The sequence below is a fragment of the Manis javanica genome, chromosome 2, assembly GCF_040802235.1.
Source record: "Manis javanica isolate MJ-LG chromosome 2, MJ_LKY, whole genome shotgun sequence".
Classification (NCBI taxonomy): Eukaryota; Metazoa; Chordata; class Mammalia; order Pholidota; family Manidae; genus Manis; species Manis javanica.
This window is the reverse complement of record NC_133157.1, coordinates 143,501,872-143,520,869: the sequence shown is the minus strand read 5'-3', so window position 1 is coordinate 143,520,869 and position 18,998 is coordinate 143,501,872. Positions and strand designations below refer to the sequence as shown.

At 43.4% G+C, this 18,998-nt stretch overlaps 1 protein-coding gene across 2 annotated transcripts in view; it reads left to right on the top strand.

Annotated features, from left to right (window-relative positions):
- The window catches only part of LYN (LYN proto-oncogene, Src family tyrosine kinase), a 120,547-nt gene extending 105,411 nt beyond the window's left edge, over nt 1–15,136 (top strand). For both annotated transcript variants that reach the window (XM_073229536.1, XM_073229535.1), the window contains exons 12-13: nt 1,784–1,915; nt 10,591–15,136. In XM_073229536.1, coding sequence (XP_073085637.1) covers nt 1,784–1,915; nt 10,591–10,793 — 335 coding nt within the window. In that variant the 3' untranslated portion in view covers nt 10,794–15,136. The remainder of the gene's footprint in view (nt 1–1,783; nt 1,916–10,590) is intronic.
- The last annotated feature ends 3,862 nt before the right edge of the window (nt 15,137–18,998 follow it).

Below are 18,998 nucleotides of genomic sequence, written 5' to 3'. Positions count from 1 at the left end.
TAAGCACCTGAACCAAAAGCAGTCAGAGGGGCATAAACCTCCCAGCCCCTGGCACATCACTCTGTGGCTGGGCCCTGTCCGGGGCTGCACTGGCCTTTCCTGCTGGAGACTCATCGTTGCTTATGATCTGAGCATTCTGATGGTCTCGCTCATAAAAGCTGAGAATCTTTGCAGTGCCTTCTCTTGTCTGAAAGAGCCAAGTGCTTTCTTGACATTCCTAAGAATTGTTAAACGAAGATTATTTCCTTTTAACTACATGAGTGTTGTTTCCAGAAGATTCCACAGGGTTTATGAAGGTGACAAAGAGATTGAAAATTTCGTTTTGATTTGTTTAGCATCTCTTGTGTCCATCATGTTTAAGGTGGTTCTCCTCCTGCCTCAAACCTGTGTTCTCTTAAGTAGGTTATAACTCATCTTTGGCCTTAATTATGCTCTGCAAGAAGGCATTCAGAGAACAGTTTGGGGAAAAGTAGTTAAAAAATAATCGCTAAAATGGACTATTTGCAATGTGTCAGGCACTAAGTGCTTTCCGTACATTATCTCATCTGTCTTTACAGTAACCCTAGATAATGAGTAGTAGTATTGTTGTTGTTATCTCCACCTTATAGATGTGGAAATGGGGAGGAGGTTCAGCAGCTTCTGAAGTCCCATAGTAAGTGGTAAAACCAGGATTCAAACCTAGGACAACTAGCCTCAAAGTAGTTTGACAAGCCTGAAATGTCACAAAAATAACTGTTTTCATGCAAGACAGGTGACTTAGTGCAGGGAGCTGGGGTTCTGGATTAAATTACTCATCTCAGGGCAACAGTAATGATATTTACCTTTTATTATTGTTTACTCAGTGTCACGCACACTGATGGGCCACTTAAAACTTGACAGCAACCTGCAGAGGTTCTGTTATTTCCTCATGTTACAGATGGAGGCGCCAATTAGGCACAAGGACAGTAAGTGACTTGCTAGAGTCACACCAAGCCAGGAACAGCAGAACTGAGATTCAAACCCAGGCTGAGCAGTACAGGCCCCGCCCCTCCCAGCAGGCTGTCTGATTTGCTCCAGGGTTAAGGCCCGTGTGCCACTGCGAGTGAGGGGCTCACATGAGATAGCTGACCCTGTAGGTTCCCCATGATGACGCCGGGTCTGCCTCTCATGTGACCACGTGGCTAAGTGTCCTCAGCCTCACCTTCTCCTTAGGAGAAGCCTAGTTCCATCACTATCATTCCGGGCAGACCATCATCCTACCAAATTCCTAAAAGTGTAGTAATGTTTGTTCCTATCAATGCAAACATGAAACATGGGAGGAGCATCTAAAATTCCCATTGGTATGGACATAAAAGAGATTGATCCACAAGAATATACACATCAGCAGATATATGTATTCTATATAAACACAGTATGGGTTCATTAGAGAACATTTGAACATAAAGATATATGCTTTAGAGGCTGGGGCTGGGGGATAAACATACAAGCTAAGAATAAATGCTTTTTACATTCTGTGACATGATCTTTTATGTTTACAGTGTGGGCTACTGAAGATATCTCTGGGAAGTACTCAAGAAACTTTGCTTTTTAAAAGGGAAATCTCCAAAAGGAAAATAAAGGAGTGATGCAAACATTTTTAGTATAACATATTGTACCACTCCATCTTGTACTATGTGTATGTTACCTGTTCAAAATAAAGTTAAAATTTTCTGAAAAAGAAGGAAAGTGAAAGGGTCACATGCCTGTGAATTTTTGTTTCATTCAACTCAGAGACCAAGTAAGATTCATGTGTCTTTGCCCTTAGGTGCCAAATTCCCCATTAAGTGGACAGCTCCAGAGGCCATCAACTTCGGATGTTTCACTATTAAGTCTGATGTGTGGTCCTTTGGAATTCTCCTGTATGAAATCGTCACCTATGGGAAAATTCCCTACCCAGGTACCATTTGCTTTCTTATTTCCATTCAAATGGTATATCTGAGAAAAAAGCCAAATGGCATGAGGCATTAAAAAAAAAAAAAGCTAAGAATAAACCATTTGTGCTAGAACTTGATTTTGACTGTCTTTAGTGGAAAGTAGTCTAAAATATGCTTGGATGCTTCTCTGCCTTCTTATTTGATTGAGTGCATATTCTTTTCCTTTGCTAATTAATTCCACTGCTTAATGCCTAAAATGTGTCTGGCACCATCACAGGTGTTGCAGATATGAGGCTGAATTAGAATATTAGACACAGGTGCCCCTTCTAAGCGGTGCACCTGATGGAGGAGGAAACAGACACAGGAATGAGGATTTATGACACTTTTTGGTTAGTTTTGAAACAGAGGTTTGTGTAAAGTGGAGTCTATCTCTTCAGGAAACAACCAGCTCTGTTTACCAGTGAAAGATCCTTTAGATCTTTTACTAGATGTGAGGACATCACTCTGTATTTCCAAATTCCTAACACTGGACACCTTTGGAGCCAGATTCTGCCAGCCCTCCTATCCTAGGTTTGTGCAGGAATGTGCAAGAATGTGCACATTCTTATTGATGTTTGTCTTTTTGCATAACTAGTGGATAAAGTGAATTTAAAGTTAACTTAATTTAATGTTTAAATCATTCCCTCATTCAAAATATATCTGAGGGCGGCAGGCACTCTCAAGACACCTGAATGCAGCAGTCACAGCTTCTGCCCTTGAGAGCTAATATTTTAGTGGGAGAGGCTGGCACTAAAGTGACCACAGATGGCAGGATGGTGAGGAGCACTGTGGAATGTGTGTGAAATGGTTTAGGGGTTAGTGAGTGGGAGGGTGAGGGCTGCTAGTTTTACATGACCATGTGGGCAGCAGCGGGGACTCCGAGCCAGAGCCCACCTGGTTTGGGCCTCAGTAAGTGCGGAGTGAATGGATGGATGAATGAATGACCCACCTGTTTACTCTCCAGCTAGTGTCCATGCTGTGGATGAGAAAGCAGGAGGCAAGCGTGGTGGAGGAGGCCGTGGTGTTGTGGGGAGTGGATGCGGGAGCCTAGAGGGCCTGGAAGAGCTCAGTATTTTGCTCTGTGTGAGACGGAAGCTCTGGAAGGCTTTGGGCGGATGTGGTCTTGGTGCTCTGGTCACCCTCACTGGGGGTGAGCTGTGGAGAAGCCAGAGGGCTTGGAAGCAAGCCTTCCCCCGAGGGGGTGCATTGGGGGGTGCCTGCACAGAGAGGTGACTGTCCTATGAAACCCTTCTTGTGCCAGCATTTCATATTCTGACTGCCACTCTCTTTAGGCACTTATGTTAATGAATAACACTCCTGTCAAATGGGGAAAATATTTCGTGATCGATCCTGATATCTGCCATTAAAATCTATACCATCATTCCTTCATTCAAAATATATCTGAGGGCGGCAAGCACATATCTTTGTATAGATATGTATATATCCATACGTGAAGATTATATATTCAGATTATATGTATAATCTGATACCTGATCAAATAAACACTGAACTCACAAAATGATGTTGTGTGATAAGTATGACAAGCTCCACAATGACGAGATGAGGCCCTGAGGCTCAGGAGGAGACTGCCCGGAACTGTGCCACTGGCTCCCTGCGGAGCTGCTGCTGAACCCTGGGTCTGTGTGCTCCCAGCCTCTCTTTTACCCACTGTGCTCAGTGCCCACATTTGAAAATATTGAGGGTAAAAAATCATCAAAGATATAAAAGAACCAGTAGGAAAAATGGTGAGAATATACATACATATATACAATAGGACCCACCATAAAGCAATGACTCCTCTGTTCCCAGTTACCTTGTCTTTGTAAGGACTGGGGGGCTGGGATACCTTCAGGGGTTCTGAATTGATGAGGGTTTCCAGTCACCAGAGGTGTATGCCAGCTACTAGCACCGATTCCTGATCTGGAGATGTGAACAGAATGAAACAATTCTAACTACCAGAGGACTTGATTCACAGGTGGCCTAGAAATTGTCAAACCAAACCCTGCCATTTCCATCACAGTTATAACACTGTTTATGGGAGAGACCCCACTGATAACTGAATCCTCTGAAAATATTTTCTTTACCTAGAAAAGTTCTGGATATGTTGTTTTAAAAGTTGTTGAGAAGCATATACCTAGCTTTGCAAAATAAAGAGGGAATACCAGAAAGGAGGGGGAAAAAAAAAAAAGAAGTAAGATCGCATATAAAGTGAACACATTTTACGAAGGGAAAAAATAGACAACAAAGTATAATACACCAAAATGTTACTATTCTTGGGCAATGAGATAATGAGTTATATTTTCTTCTTGATAAATTTCTGAAGTTCCTAATTTTCTAAAGTTATGTTTTTACTAAATACTTTAATTCTTGTCTAAGTAACATATATGCACATTAAAAAATCAGGTAGTATGAGCTGATGGACAGTGAATATAATGGGGTGTTGGGGGGAGACTTGATAATATGGGTGAATGTAGTAACCACAATGTTGCTCATGTGAAACCTTCATAAGATTGTTTATCAATGATACCTTAATTAAAAAAATATTAAAAAATCAGGTAGTATGAAAAGGTTTCTAGTGAAAACTTCCCTCCCTGGCCTAAGTTTCTAATGTTCCTCAAAGGCATGTACTTACAGGAATTTTGGTTATTCTAGTATTTGTTAGTCATAGTTCTAAATATTATAGTAATACTATTATTTCTTACATGAAGTTTTTTACATTTTACTTACTATTGAGTAAAAGTATTGGTCACGTGATTCTAAATTCAAGAGATACAAAGAGGTACATGGTAAAAGGTGTATCTTCCACCCCTATTCTTCAGCCACACAACTGCCCATTGGCAACCAATATTATCAATTTCTGGTGGATTGATCAGTCTAAGAATATCCATGCATATATAATTAAAGGTGTATCATATACATGTATTGGCTGGAAGCCAAAACTGCTATCACCACTACAGAACAAACTTTTGGGAATCAGAATGAAATATACAATTTTGTCAGTGTATGTTACTTATCAGGTTTCTAGTAATCAAATACTAAATATGTGGTAGGATAATGTGGGAGTGTCATTCCCATTGGCAGTCCTACTCATTGAAATAGATATTTTGAGCAGGCACATCTAATATCACAAACTTCTGTACACACCAAATACAATTCAGGAAAAGGCTTTTTCGTAATACACTTTTTAGAGAAAAGCTTTGCACCTATTAATCGTATTCTTGGAAAATCTGAAAAATCCTTTGTCTTCAGTTATAGTTAGTCCATTTCAACAATTTTTTGTTGTGTTTTAAAATCTTGCCCCCCATAGACCCAAAGCTATGAGGAATTGTTTCCCTAAAGCATTCTCTGTTTCCACTAATAAGTGAGCCCCGGATGAGAAAAGAGAGTTTTTCCTGATTGTTGCTGTACATGACTTTTGGGTTCATTCTCTCAGAAATTTAAGGCATCAAAGTTAATATTCCGCTTCTAATTCATACTTAGAAGACAGAATGCATTCCCAAATAGGGCATTTTCTTGAGACTCATGACCTAAATAAAATGAAATCCCTAGATAAGTACGATTTTCAAATATACTTATGTTATGAATGCCATACACCAAATATTTCACCTAGAATTTTAAACAAATTATCCTGTACTGAATCCAGCTTCCTAAGCAGCTGGGCCAAAGGCTGATGGCTTCTGAATCCAGTCCTCTGTCTCAGATCTCCTTTTCCCTGTGGAGGAACCCAGGGTCTCTCTTCATCCCTGTTACGTCGTGGCAGTGCGCCTGGGGTGCCCCGTGTGTTGTTTCTGTGTCATGTGGGTACTTGTGCCCTCTATTTGGAAACTCATAGCCATTCAATTTTGGGAAATTGGTGTCTGTTGCTTCTTTGAAAAGATCCTCCTCTCCACTTTCTGTTCTCTTTCTGACTCCCTCGTGGGTAGGATGGTGGACTTCCTGGAGTGAGCCCTTGAGTCTCATGACAACTGTCTGTGTCATTCTGCCCTCCTGTACTGCACTAAGGCCTGCCTTGCCCCCTTCCTCTGATGAGACGTCTTGTGGGAACAAAGGTCTCTGGACCACCAGGCTGCCTTGTCAGCACCCTCGTGGGTCGGTCTCTTCAGCTCTGATCTCTGGGACCATTTAGTTCCTTCAGAGGAGTATTGTCCAGGCCCTGCATGCGGAGCACTGGCCAGGCCATCAGCGTTCTGGAGGTGCACTGGGGAGGGGGCATGTCTCTTTTTTGGTATTGTTGTATTTTTTTATTGTGCTAACATAGAAATAGAATAAAATGTACCATTTTTAACCATTTTCAAGTGTATGATTCAATGGCATTAAGTACACTCACAGTGCTGTACAGCCATCACCACCATCCGTTTCCAGAACTTTTTCATCTTCCCAAACTGGAACTCTGTGCCTGTTAGACACTAATTCCCTTTCCCCCAATCCCCCAGCCCCCAGTAACCTCTCTTTTACTTTCTGTTTCTATGAATTTCACCTCCTATAAGTGGAATCTTATGGTATTTGTCCTTTTGTGACTCTTCACTTGCATGATGTCCTCAAGGTCCACCCATGTGGTGGTATGTGTCAGAAGCATCTGACTCCTTGACACTCAGCCTTTCTCCTCACTCGCAGTCTCCTGTTCCACACTGTACCTCCACCTCCTGGGCCTGGCACTGCTGAGCATGGAGCTTCTCTCCCTTGTTTCTCCAGCATGACCTGGGGTACCTGCCAGGCGGGCTCTGGGTGCCATCCTGTGTGTGGCCACTGACCTCATCCATTCCTTTGTATGTGTGGGAACTCCCTGGTGCCTTCCCAGGGCTTGGTGGGATGTGCCATCCTTCCTGTCGCTGGTGTCCCTCTCCTGCAGGCACTCGGGTTTCACATTCCTCTTCTTGGCTCAGACTAGTTTCTGCCTCTGGCTGACAGGTGTCTTGGTTTCATCAAAGATGGGGTTTAAATTTCTGTTTCTTGTTCTCTTTCTGCTTTTGGATGAATTGAAGGGGAAAAAGGAGATGGGGCAAAAGATCTTTACTTCATTGTGTTAAAAGCAAACAGCAAGAATATTTATATATGAATTTTCTAAAGAAAATGGAATGTTTGTAGTTAGACTTGATTTGCCTTGCTGTTGTAAAGAGAAAGGAGATTTGAAAATAACAAGGTTTTCTGAAGTATCATGTCTTACCTGGCTGTTTCTTGTTAAAATTTTTTGTTGAAATAGAGTTATACAGTATTATATTGGCTTCAGGTATACAATGTAGTGATTTGACAGTTACATACATTACTAAATGCTCACTGTGATAAGTGTAGCTACCATCTGTCACTGTGCCAAGTTATTACAATATTATTAACTATTTTCTCTGTGATGGACTTTCATTCTCATAACTAATTTATTTTATAGTTCAAAATTTGTATCTCTATCCTCTTCACCTATTTCACCCATCCTCAATCTGCTTCCCCCATGTCAACCACCAGTCTGTTCTCTGTACTTCGGAGCTTCTGTTTCTTGTTAGATATATCTACACTCCTAAACGCTCTGTGGAAATCGGAATCAGGAAACTCATTCTGCTGCGAATGCTCACCTCCGTCGCAAAGCAGAAAAATAATAACTTGCCCTCTTAGAAGTATCATTGGGTGGGGGACTGTGAGCTCCTGGTGGCTGGCACCTCCTCCCTCACACGCACATGGAGGGCCTCTTGTCTTTCAAGACGGCCATGGTTTCTGCAACTGCTGCTCTCCCATCTCCTGTTGCTAACCCCCTATTCCTTCTCCAGTCTCTGCTGTACTGCATTTTTCTCTTTCCTGTGCTTCTTCACCTACTTCTAGTCTGCTAATTCCTAACGATTCTAGATGTTCCCCATCCAGCTCCCTCTCCTGAAGGCATCTTCCCCATTGGACTGTATGCCATTTGAGGACAAGACTCTCTTAGTCATCCTTGTATCTCTCAGAGCTTAGTGCTAGCTCATGACCTGTAGTAAGTGTTCAGTAAATGCTTGCTGAAAGAATCAAGGATGGAAGAGGAAATTGCTTCCTTGTAAGATCACCAGCTTGATGGGTGTTTGCTTTCTTTAACCTACCCACAGACCCATTACCACGTATTGGGTTTAATCTAGGGTCTCTCTCCACCCTCTTTCTTCTTTCATAAGACTTGTCATTTAATAGCTTTATTTTGTTTGTTGGTTTACTTGTACATAAAAAGATAGGCATTAGATTTCCTTCTTTTAATTCCTCTTGTTAAGTCAAATTCCCCAGGCAGGAAGGAGCACCCATGGACTGTCTCTCCGTCGCTGAGAGCTCTTCAGAGTCAGGAGAACATGTAAGAACAAGGAAGAAAAAATCCAGTGAAGGAAGGGCTGGCGGTGGGGGGATTGCCTAGAAAGGCTGATCTTCTGTGGGCACATTATGACCTTCTATACACCTGGAGGTTCTCCAGGAAGAGAATGAAAGAAATAATCCTAACTGAGTTTGCAAGTGGGCTGCTATGTCTATCGTCCTGGATATTAGTCCTTCCATGAGTATCCCAGAACTTTACCCAACACCCATGGAAAAGTAAACACAGATGTTTCTCCTAAAATGTATTCAAGTGAGTTTGGCTAGTTACAAGGGCCAAAGCAGTGCTGAAGCCACATGATTTGTGAACACTAGAACCCCAAATAAAGAAGGTACTGCCAATTGGGCCCTTGGCTTCCAGCAATGAGAATCAAATGAAGTCTTCCAGTTAGAACATTCCAGGTACACAGATATTTAAAGCTGGTGTTTCAGAAGTAGACTTGAGCAAAATTAACTCTCCATGCAAGCAACTTTCAAGAGATCTTAATGATTATAAAGTTCACTTGAATCAATTTTAAAACCAAGGCTCTTTCAAGACAAATTATCTCATCTTCTTTCAGGGGTTTAAATCCAGGCAGGGCCCTTCAGTCATGGTGTCCTTTAGAGGAAAAAAGGATAGTTAAGGGCAGAGACGTTCAAAGGTCACTGATCATGACCCATAGTAAGATATATACAGAAACCCACTCCATATATAAAACAAAGTTCACAAAAACACACTAACTTGCACTATACACAGTGCATGCTGATCTTTTCTATTTTATTCTGTTAAAATTTATGTTTTTAAAATACTGGTAGCTCCCTAAAAAAATTAATTTGATCGTAAGTGGATGGTGACCCACAATTTGAAAAATACTGATTAAAGAATAAATTCAAATGGTCCTGTCTCAAATCCAGTAAGAGATGTTTCCCCTAAAGCTTCTCGCTGTCTTTTAGATTTTTCAAGTGACCACTAGTGGTAAAATCTGTGCCTATGGAAAGGAAATTGGTTGTAATGAATGGAGTTCCTTATATACCAGATATTGCAGATATTCTACATGAAAATATAGTCTGCAGGAAATACAGCTCCTCTTTAGAGGAGCTCATATCCCTCCAGAATAACATATCCATAAAAAAGGCAAAACAGATGTGCCTAAGTACTGCTAAAACTGCTCAATGAGTGTATTTCTCTGTCCCCTTTTAATAATGCAGGAGAATATTATTAAAATGATCCTTTTCCCTTAAAGCTAAGCTCAGTATCAAAGACCAACAGTTCAGCTTCTGAACGACTCTGAGACATTTGACTGTATTAAAAACCATCCTCTGTTACCAGTCTTCTTGCAGTGGGAATAGTGAGCAGCACCCTGGTTCCCTCACTGGATGTTGAGAATACACACATTCCAGAGTCAGGGTGAGCTTGGACTCTGGCCCATACTGAAGACTGAGGCAGTTTAATGATGGGACATAATCAATTGGTCTAGCTGATTTAAGGATCCTGAATTCTCTAAATCAACTTACAGCAAAAAACTGACTTTTTAAAGATATTGATATGAGATACTGTATGTGGAAATGATTTTTTTTGTATATGTATTACAGTTAGAAGCTGAAAAAAAATCCTACAAAGGAGACTGAGATTAAGGGGTAGGATTGGGCCTGAGTAGTTTGTTAAAATTGTTAGTCAAGTCCAAAGCCCTTTTGTCATTTTGTCACAAATACACAGTATCCATTTTTCACAGTAAGAGAACTTTGTCTTCTACTTATCGCATTTGCCTGTTTTCAGTTTGGCAAACTGAATGCTGTCTTGATTCCCTTCATACTAAAATTTATAGTTTTTAATTTATAAATTTATAAAATTTGCTTAGAGAAATTTCCTTAGCCTCCGTATCAGTTTTTTACGGCCGCCATAACAAAATACCCCAGACTGAGCTGCTGAAACAACAGAAATGTATTTTCTCACTGTCTTGGAAGCTTACAGTGCAGGCAGGCGCAGTTTCTCCTGAAGCCTCTCCTTGGCTTGCAGACGCCTCTTCTCGCTGTAGCTGCACACGGCCTTGCCTCTGCCCACACATCCCCATCGGCTCTTTGCGTCCTAATGTTTTATAAAAACGCCAGTCAAATTGGGTCAAGGCCCACCTGCAGGTCTCATTTCACCTTGATTTCCTCTTTAAAGGCTTTTTCTCTAAATAAAGTCATATTCTGAGGTACTGGGGGATATGACTTCAACATAGGAATTTTTGGGGTGACAGTCTTGAGCCCACAAGAGCCTCCAAGTCTTGCGAAAGCTTTATAGAGTAGACACAGGATGTGCAAACAGACTACAGAGGTGCCTGACCCTCAGGCAGCTTTCTAAATGCCGTGGTTTTCTCTGTCTTAGGGAGAACTAATGCGGACGTGATGACCGCCCTGTCCCAGGGCTACAGGATGCCCCGCATGGAGAACTGCCCGGATGAGCTCTATGACATCATGAAAATGTGCTGGAAAGAGAAGGCAGAAGAGAGGCCAACGTTCGATTACTTGCAGAGCGTCCTGGATGATTTCTACACGGCCACGGAAGGGCAGTACCAGCAGCAGCCTTAGGGCGGCGGGCTCTGAGCCATGGGCAGGGATGGCGGCCTCCCTCAAGAGGAAAAAACAGCGATTGCTGATCGCACGAGGTGTGAGGCCGGAATACTCAGGAAGAGCGCTTTCTACGTGGAAAAGTGTTCCCTTCTCATAGGCTGACGCCCACTGGTTTGCGGCTTGGACGACTCCCAGCTGGCAGTCCGGCTTTACTAGACCAACGTCGGGATATAGTCTTCTGAGAAAACACCAGTTCTATTCGAAAGGCACCCACATTGGCCTCTCGTTTACAATTCGATATGCAACTCAAAGGTTTAGAGGTCATCTTAATGACCCGGATGAGCTCTATGACATCATGAAAGGCAAGAGGTACATCTCAATGAATCCCAAATAGTAGAACTAATAAACTCATTTGCAAAAGCGAAATAACGAGATGCGTATGACACACCTTTGTATTTTCTCTATGCTTTGGCTTATTTGTTAAGAAATTACTAACCCAACGTGTTTGATTTTGCAGGTGAAGTCAGAAGCTTAAAAATATATTTCCCAGATTTCATTGATATCCCCTCCCCCCTAAAACCTTAAGACTGTCAAGCATTTTCCTTCCACTAAGATGCCCAGAGCCCCCAGTGTGTAGCCGCCTCCGCAGTACTCGTCTGGTCTGCTTCCTGTCGTAGCGTCTTTTGTGCGCACGCAGAGCAGTGGGTTCCGCGCGTCCTGGACCCTCCCCGCCGGCTGCCGGGCTCACCCAGGCCTCCCAGGAAGAGGAGAAGAGCCTCAGGGACTGCTCCACCTTAAGAAGGAATATTTTTAACAATCCAGCTCTTCAATTCCACAATTTCCTGTATACAGACTTTTGACAATTTAGTTTGGAAGAACAATAAGATTCTAATCTGCAGAAATTTACAGGGCCTTAAGAAACATAGGAATTTCCTTTATCGCTTCATATGATTTGAACATTATTTTAATGATCAAATGTTAATTTTAGTTGTACTCTAGAAAGTAAAAATGACATTTGGGGCTATTTTTGTGATTCAGATCTTTTCTAAATTGAATAAGAATGTGTGTGAGACTATACATGGATATGAAGGAAAAATGAGTGACTATGGAGGCTCAGATGAGCCACTTTAGCAAGGGATACAGGAGGTTTCGTTTACTAAATTTTTTCTACTGTAACTTTGGGAAATGCTATATCACATCATGTTTCACTTATGCTGTTGTGTATATACCTAATATTTCTATTTTTTGATTTTATTTTAATACACCTGGCCCAGTAACATCTCAAGCTTTTTACTTGTGTTCAACATTTCCAGTTGTTGTCAACATATAAATGAGTGTAGACCAGGAAAATGAGAGGTGATTTCATACAGTTACATTGTTTTAAAAATGTGTACAAGTTTACCCCCATCCTTTGAGCATGTTCAGATTAGAGAATGGAGTTGCTGATGGCTTGGACACCTGAGCATCCCTGTTGGGTACCACATAGGATTTATTTTCAAATAGGCATAGCAGGCACCATTAAAATTTCATTTTGTATGTGTGGCTAGCTGTTGGGTGCTGAGGGGAAGAGATAGCCTACTTTTTCCTAAATTTTAACTTCTTCTCCTGTGAAAAATTTTTTTAATGTCCTTTCTAAAAGTCTTGATTCACAAGTTGGATTCACAAATTCTTGATTTGCCATATTCACAGAGATAGAATATCATCATCATATAATATCTGCACAGCTGGTTGCTTGATTCACAGTGGTTAAGTTTTCTACACACACACACCTGTCCACATTTTATTTCAGAATTCCACATATGACCCAACATATTACGTGGAAAGAAAGTATAAAGAATCCCTAAAGCAAAAAGAAGTCTCTAGAAATTACTAAACTTTGTTTTTCTTCTTTCAATTCTGCTTACTTTTCCATTGTACATGCAGATCTCTCAAGTGGTATGTGAGCCTTTCTTCCAGATGTCTGCTTCATTGCCTTGAGACCTCATCAACCCCCTTTCAGCATGTGCCCGAGCCACACAGGACTCAGTGGACAGAGAGCACAGTCTTCCTTGGGCAGCAGGATTCCAGCCTCCTCATGACTGAGGGGCACAGTGAGGGGCTGAATAGGGGTTTGCGTAAATCTCAGGGACTCCAGTGGTGAGCAGAATGGCCTCCATCATCATGTTCCAGGTCATTATTGAGCACTTGAAAAGTAGAATGCCTATCCGCACCCCCAAGGTCCTGCCTTTGTTATTCTGCAGTGTGGGATGTACATCAGTAAACTTGAAAAGCTTCCCTGGTGACTTTTTATACCTAGGCTTGACCCATTTGCAGAATTATCTGCTCAAAAGAAAACCAACCCTCTCTTTCCTCAGATGGCTTGTTGCCCAAAAGAGGATGTAGGAGAAGAGCAGGAAGGAGAAAATGTTCCTTTTTCCCTCATTATGAACCTGAAGCTCACTGAACCTGAAGTAAAACTTGTAGAACTGACGCTGATGTCCTTAGTAGAAGGCAACACTTGGTGCTCCCTCAGCCCTCCAAGCAGCTTCCCTGGGGTCTGTCAGAGCCCCACTGGAAAGTATATTGCCCAGGTGTTCTTTTGGAGGAGATACTCTACTGCAGGAGACTTGACCCTGTCCGAAGAGTGTGTAAGAGGTCAATAAAAGGAGGCCCCATACTTACTTGCTTACACAGAGGGATAGATCAAGGGCAGTGAGCTGTAAGCATAAACTCATTTCCAATTTTGCCTGTAATGATGGCTTTCCCTTGGAATGAACAAACTACATCTGGGGAAGCAGCTGCTAAAGGTACTCAGTACTGAAACACCAGCATTTGAATTAAAACAAAAACTCCATAGCTCAGCTCCCAGGCTTTATGATTTTAACTCATACTCTACCACCAGTTAGTTTCTTGCATTCTCATCCAAAAACATGCTCAAATGAGATTACACCTCCTGTTTTCTGTTTCTGCCTAGTTAAATTGGGACTCCAGCTCTCTGTGTCCTACATTTTGACTACTGAACTCTTTAGATGAAGTGAGGATGGACTTAACCATTTTTCCTGATGTAAGTGGTGATTACAAATACACAAAGATACACATACACCCACCATTTGCTCAGTGGCCTCTTTGTGCTTTGGCATTTTATGAAAATTACATCTGAGTCACACAACACCCCTTGAAGGTATGGACAGTTCTGTCACTATTTAACAGCCGAGAAATCAGCTGCATTCAAGGCCACAGAAGGAGAAACCTGGCTTCACTTCATGCTACATCCTAGTGAAATAAAAGAAGTCACTCTATAGTGAATCTCCCTGACGCAGTGGGGTGTTCTCAGGGCAAAGGAAGTACTTACAGAATGTTTCTATTGGAGGTCACACAGATGTGAGGGAAAATTTCTATTAATTTAGGAAGAAAAGTCATGCAAGAATTCGACTCACCACTCACTTTTTTAAAAAGCAATTTACAGAGACTGCATTCTGAACAAAACGCTTTGATAACATTTATGCTTCATTTTGTAACATGAAGTTGCACTAAACTGATAAATCTTATCTCAGAAAATGCTAATCTGATAGATGTATAGGAGGAAAGCCATCCAATTTAATTTCCTGTGTTCATATGACTAAATACTTAAGGTAAGAGTGAGTACCAGAAATGACATGGGGTTCTCAAAAATCATGTAATCTTTGGTATTCCCCTAAAATATGGAAATCATAAAGGCATTCTTAGTGGTCTCTATAAGTCATTGGAAAAATTAGAAATAACCTGGATTGGCAAATGTGCAATATTAACACAGAACTCTAGAATCAAAGGTGACATCATTTACAGCACCAAATGCAGATACCAATTCACGACGACGGGAATAATCTGTGAATTTTTTTATTGTACTTATGCTGGACTTGGACAACAAATCCTTACTCTCATCAACTACTGTTAGGGTCAGATGTGTTATTATTATTTCAAGTTTGTTTTTTTTTATCTAAAGGTTAATGCAATGACTATATTGACTATTTGGTGCTTTACCTTCAGTGAACATGGGGGAATAACCCTTTAATCACATAAAACATGTTTTGCAGAAAAATGCCTGAATTCATACTCAGTGGAATGAATGTAGCCTAAAAAATAGCTTCAGGTCAAGTTTGGCCATCAAATGAGTTTTTTAAAAAACTTGACCTAAAGAGTTTTCCAGACTTTGGGATTGTGGATAAGGGGCTGGATCTGGACCCAAAGAGCTTGAAGAATGTGTGAGACTCAGAGGTGCATCCACTCAGATGGCGGCATGAGGATTGTGCATAAAACCCATTTTATGCAGCCATGTTCTAAGCTGAAAATATTTATGCATCTCTGAAACAATCAGTCATTAAAATAATCTCTGATCAAATACACCTTGGAGAGGTCTGATACTTAGCAGTTCAAGTGGGAAAAAATATCTAACAGTTTTAGCTGACCACAAAGCTACCAATGCGCTCTCGCTGCTCAAGCAGCCCAGGAGTGGTCAGGAGCTCTCAAAAAGGCCCCAAAGAGAGGCTCTTTCATAAAACGAAAATCCGAACAAACAGGCGGGAACATCACATTCAGTTCTGTGCGCTTGATGGCAAATTCTCAAATCTTGACCACCCTGGAAAAGTCACTTTGATGTGGGCAGTGGGGTATGCATGAAAACTGTGGGCACATAGAATGTGGAAGTCTCTAGCAGTCCATGGAAGCCACAGCAGGGATGTTTTGGTGGAAGGATAAATCAGTTTAAAACATTTGCTCTGTCAAATAATTGTATTTTGAATCATCCTTTCAAAGACACTTTTTTTTTCAAAGTGGGACATCACTTTCAATCTCCTTTTCCTCAGTGCTCTTGACTTTAAATAAGATATTCAGATGGCTAATAGTAGTTGTTCAGTGCGATGCTTTATTGAACACTTCCCTGAGCAAAGGAATTGGTGTGGGTGTGTGAGGGACGCAGCCAGTTATCCTCAAATTGCCTGCTTTAAGGGGACAGGAATAGTGATGATACAGATAGAACACAAAAATTACTATAAAAGACAAAAAGTAGGTACAAAATGCAAAGATCATTCTGAGGAGCGATCGCAGAGCTGGTTGCAAGAGCAGGCGTGGAGGTGAAGACAAAAGGCTTCATAAATAAGCAACGTTTAAGACTGGCTTTGAAAGGGGACAAGGTGCTAGTAGCCAAAAATGAGACTGTGGGGAGAAGTTTCCGAGACAGGGTGCAGCATGGAAGAGGCAGGGGCAGAGAGTTGTGGGAGGCAACAAAGGACAGAGCCCCAGCTGGTAGAACTGGGGCCTGGTTCTCGCACTTGAGAGAGGGTCAGAATCACCGGGAAGCCTGGTTATAACAGATCACTGGGCCCCTCTGAGTTTCTGGTTCTGGGGGAAAAAGTCTGGGAAGGGCCCAAAGGCAAGGGGAATTCCTAGTCCTGGACACCCCTTGAGACTCCACGTCAACCTGGATGAAGCTGTATCTTGGCAAAAACGTGGAGTCCCATGTGAGCAGTTGCAGGTGAGTCGGTTAGACCCAGCTGGTGGCAGCACTGCACACTTGAGAGCCTCCATCAGGAAGCCCAGCACGCAGCTGTCACCCCATGAACTGGAGCCACATTACATGCCTTCCCACCCTGACTCTGCTCACTGCTCAGCTGCAAAGTGGGGTCGTTATGGGGAATAAATGCAGTAGTAGAATTTCCTTACGAGCCAGGCACATAGTTAAGTCAATCGGTGCTTGTGAAATAAAGACATGATATCAAGATGCCTGCTTATGAAGATGATTAAGAAAATGGAATGTCAGACAAGCATGTGATGATGTCCAATCCGTGAGCAGTGTGAGGAATGTGCAGATAGGACACCAAGAGGAGGCTATCATGGCAGTGTCTGTGGAGGAGAAACCAGCTCCCAACTATGCTTGACCCAGTAGGAGGGGCAACACTGTGGAAGCAGACCATCCAAGGGCCTTGCCTGACACGCAGGGGTTGTGTTTCTCTAGATCTGGGGTGGGATGCAGAAATCCATGTTGTTTTTCTAACAACTCCCCCCATCTGTGATGTTTATGGAAGTACTCAAATTTTAACCCTGAGAAACTTAACTGGGGAATTGGATTGTGGAGCTGCAGCTATTATGGGTTGAATTATATCCTCTCAGAATCGTTTGCAGTCCTGACCTCCAGTAACTCAGAGAATGACCTTCTCTGAGTTGTTGTTGTTACAGGTGTAATTAGTTAAGCTAAGGTGACATCATGGGCAGGCCCCTCAATCCAGCAAATTGGTTCAAAAAGAACATCAGGACAAGAGAGCGCACACACAGCAGGAAGGCTCCCTGCAGAGACGGGGAAATACCGCCGCCGCAAAGCGAGCAGAGCCGCCTGGAGCAGATTCTCCCTCAGCCCCTCGGGAGGAATCCCCGGCCGACACCTTGCTATCTGGACTTCTGGTGTCTGGACTGTGAGATGAAACATTTCTGTTGTGTGGGTACCTAGTTTGTGGTACTTTGCAGCAGCCCTAGCCAATTAATGCAGCAGTCTGGTGAAATTATATAGGAGAGGCTGGTGAAAGAGAATACTGTGGAAAACAGAAAAATTGGGAGACTGCAGTCAGGAAGAGAAGAGCAGAGCCAGCAAGAAAGACAAAACAGGGTGGCGAAGGCAGTAAGTAGGTGGGCTAAGAGTGTGCACCCAGGGAGGGCCCAGGGGATGAGGCTGGCAGCCCTGTGTGACAGTGTAGGCTTCACTGTCACTCAATTACAGCAAGGTCAACAGACAAGAAGACGAACAGCCACTGAAAAGATAGTGTGACAGTTCTCAAGAGAAGAGTGTGCACCTCAGCCACCCTGGGCCACCCCTGGCAGCGTTCTGCAGGAGGCAAGGCCGGGTGAGCAGGTGCAGGATGGCTACAGTGAGTGTCAGCAGCAGGCCAGGGAGTCCCTAGGGGTCTGGCCCCTGGCCCTGGGGGACTAGGCAGGGGGAGAGTGGCCCTGAGTGTGACAGCAGATAGAGGTGGCAGGGGTTGCACGTGACAGGCATGCTCACAGGGGAGTCCTTCATGCTCTCTAGGAATTGGCTGGCCTTGGAGGGTAAGTCCCTGCAGGCTCAGCAAGCTCCCAATGTCCAAGAATCAGAATGTAGACAAAAACAAAACACGATTAAGATACAGTGTCCAAGGCCTCCATCAGGTGGAGGAGGACAAAAACAAGGCAAAGCAGGGTGGGATTTGGGCACCAGAGGAGCTTAAGCTCCCCGAGTGTGGGAATCGCATCCCAAGGTGACCCGCCCCTGGTGCCAGCTAATGTGGGGAACAGTGGGGGGAGAAAGGGTCAGAGGGCTAAAGAGAAGGAGGTGAAAGCAGGGAGGGAGGGAGAGAAATGGGGCTCTGGAGGGGGGGCCGAGTTGATGGCTCCATCTATTCCGGCAAGTGGCAGTGTCCCAGGTGACAGAAGAGAGCCGTGAAGGCAGCAGGTGGGGGTGGGAGCCACCGAAGTGAGTGTGGACGAGATGGTGGGTGGATGCTCTGCCCGCTGTGCAGCCACCGTCCCTGTGCACTGGCTGGGGAGGAGCCCAGTGGGGCTCAGAGCCGCCAAAGCCGCTGATGTGGAGCCGCAGGGCCTCCGGACGCTAGAGGCTGGGCCCTGCTCACCTCCAGGCGGGTGCTCCTGCCTCACCCCCGGGGATGCTCCTGGTGTAGCGAATGTAGACTAACGTGTTACAGCTCAGGGCCCTGGCCTGCTCTGGCTGCCATAACAGCACCACAACAGAAATTTCTCATAATTCTGGGGCTGGGAGTCTGAGATCAAGGTGTTGGCAAGATTGGTTTCTCCGAAGGCCTCCCTCCTTGTCTGCAGAGGCCACCTTCTCCCTGTTTCCTCACGTGGTTACCCTCCTTTCTCCACTGTCACATTCTGAATTCCTGGGATTAGGCCCTCAATGTATGGATTTGGGGGACACAATTCACCCATAACAGTCTCTCAGGAAACAGTATGGGCTAAAAAGGCAACTGGTGGGCTTCATGCTGTGCCAGCTCCATACAGCACAGTTGTGATGTTCATGTTCCCCTAAAACAAACATCAAGGCCCACTGTCTTGCCAATGGGTTTCAGCCCTGGGCACGTTCACTATGGATTCAGTGAGACAGGAATGATGGTGGAATGTTCTTGGGGTGAAAGAGTCTATTAACCGGCTTGTTCCCCTGGCGACAGGTCTAGCACTAGAATTACGTCTGCACCCAACAGTCTGCAGGTCTGTAATCCTCCT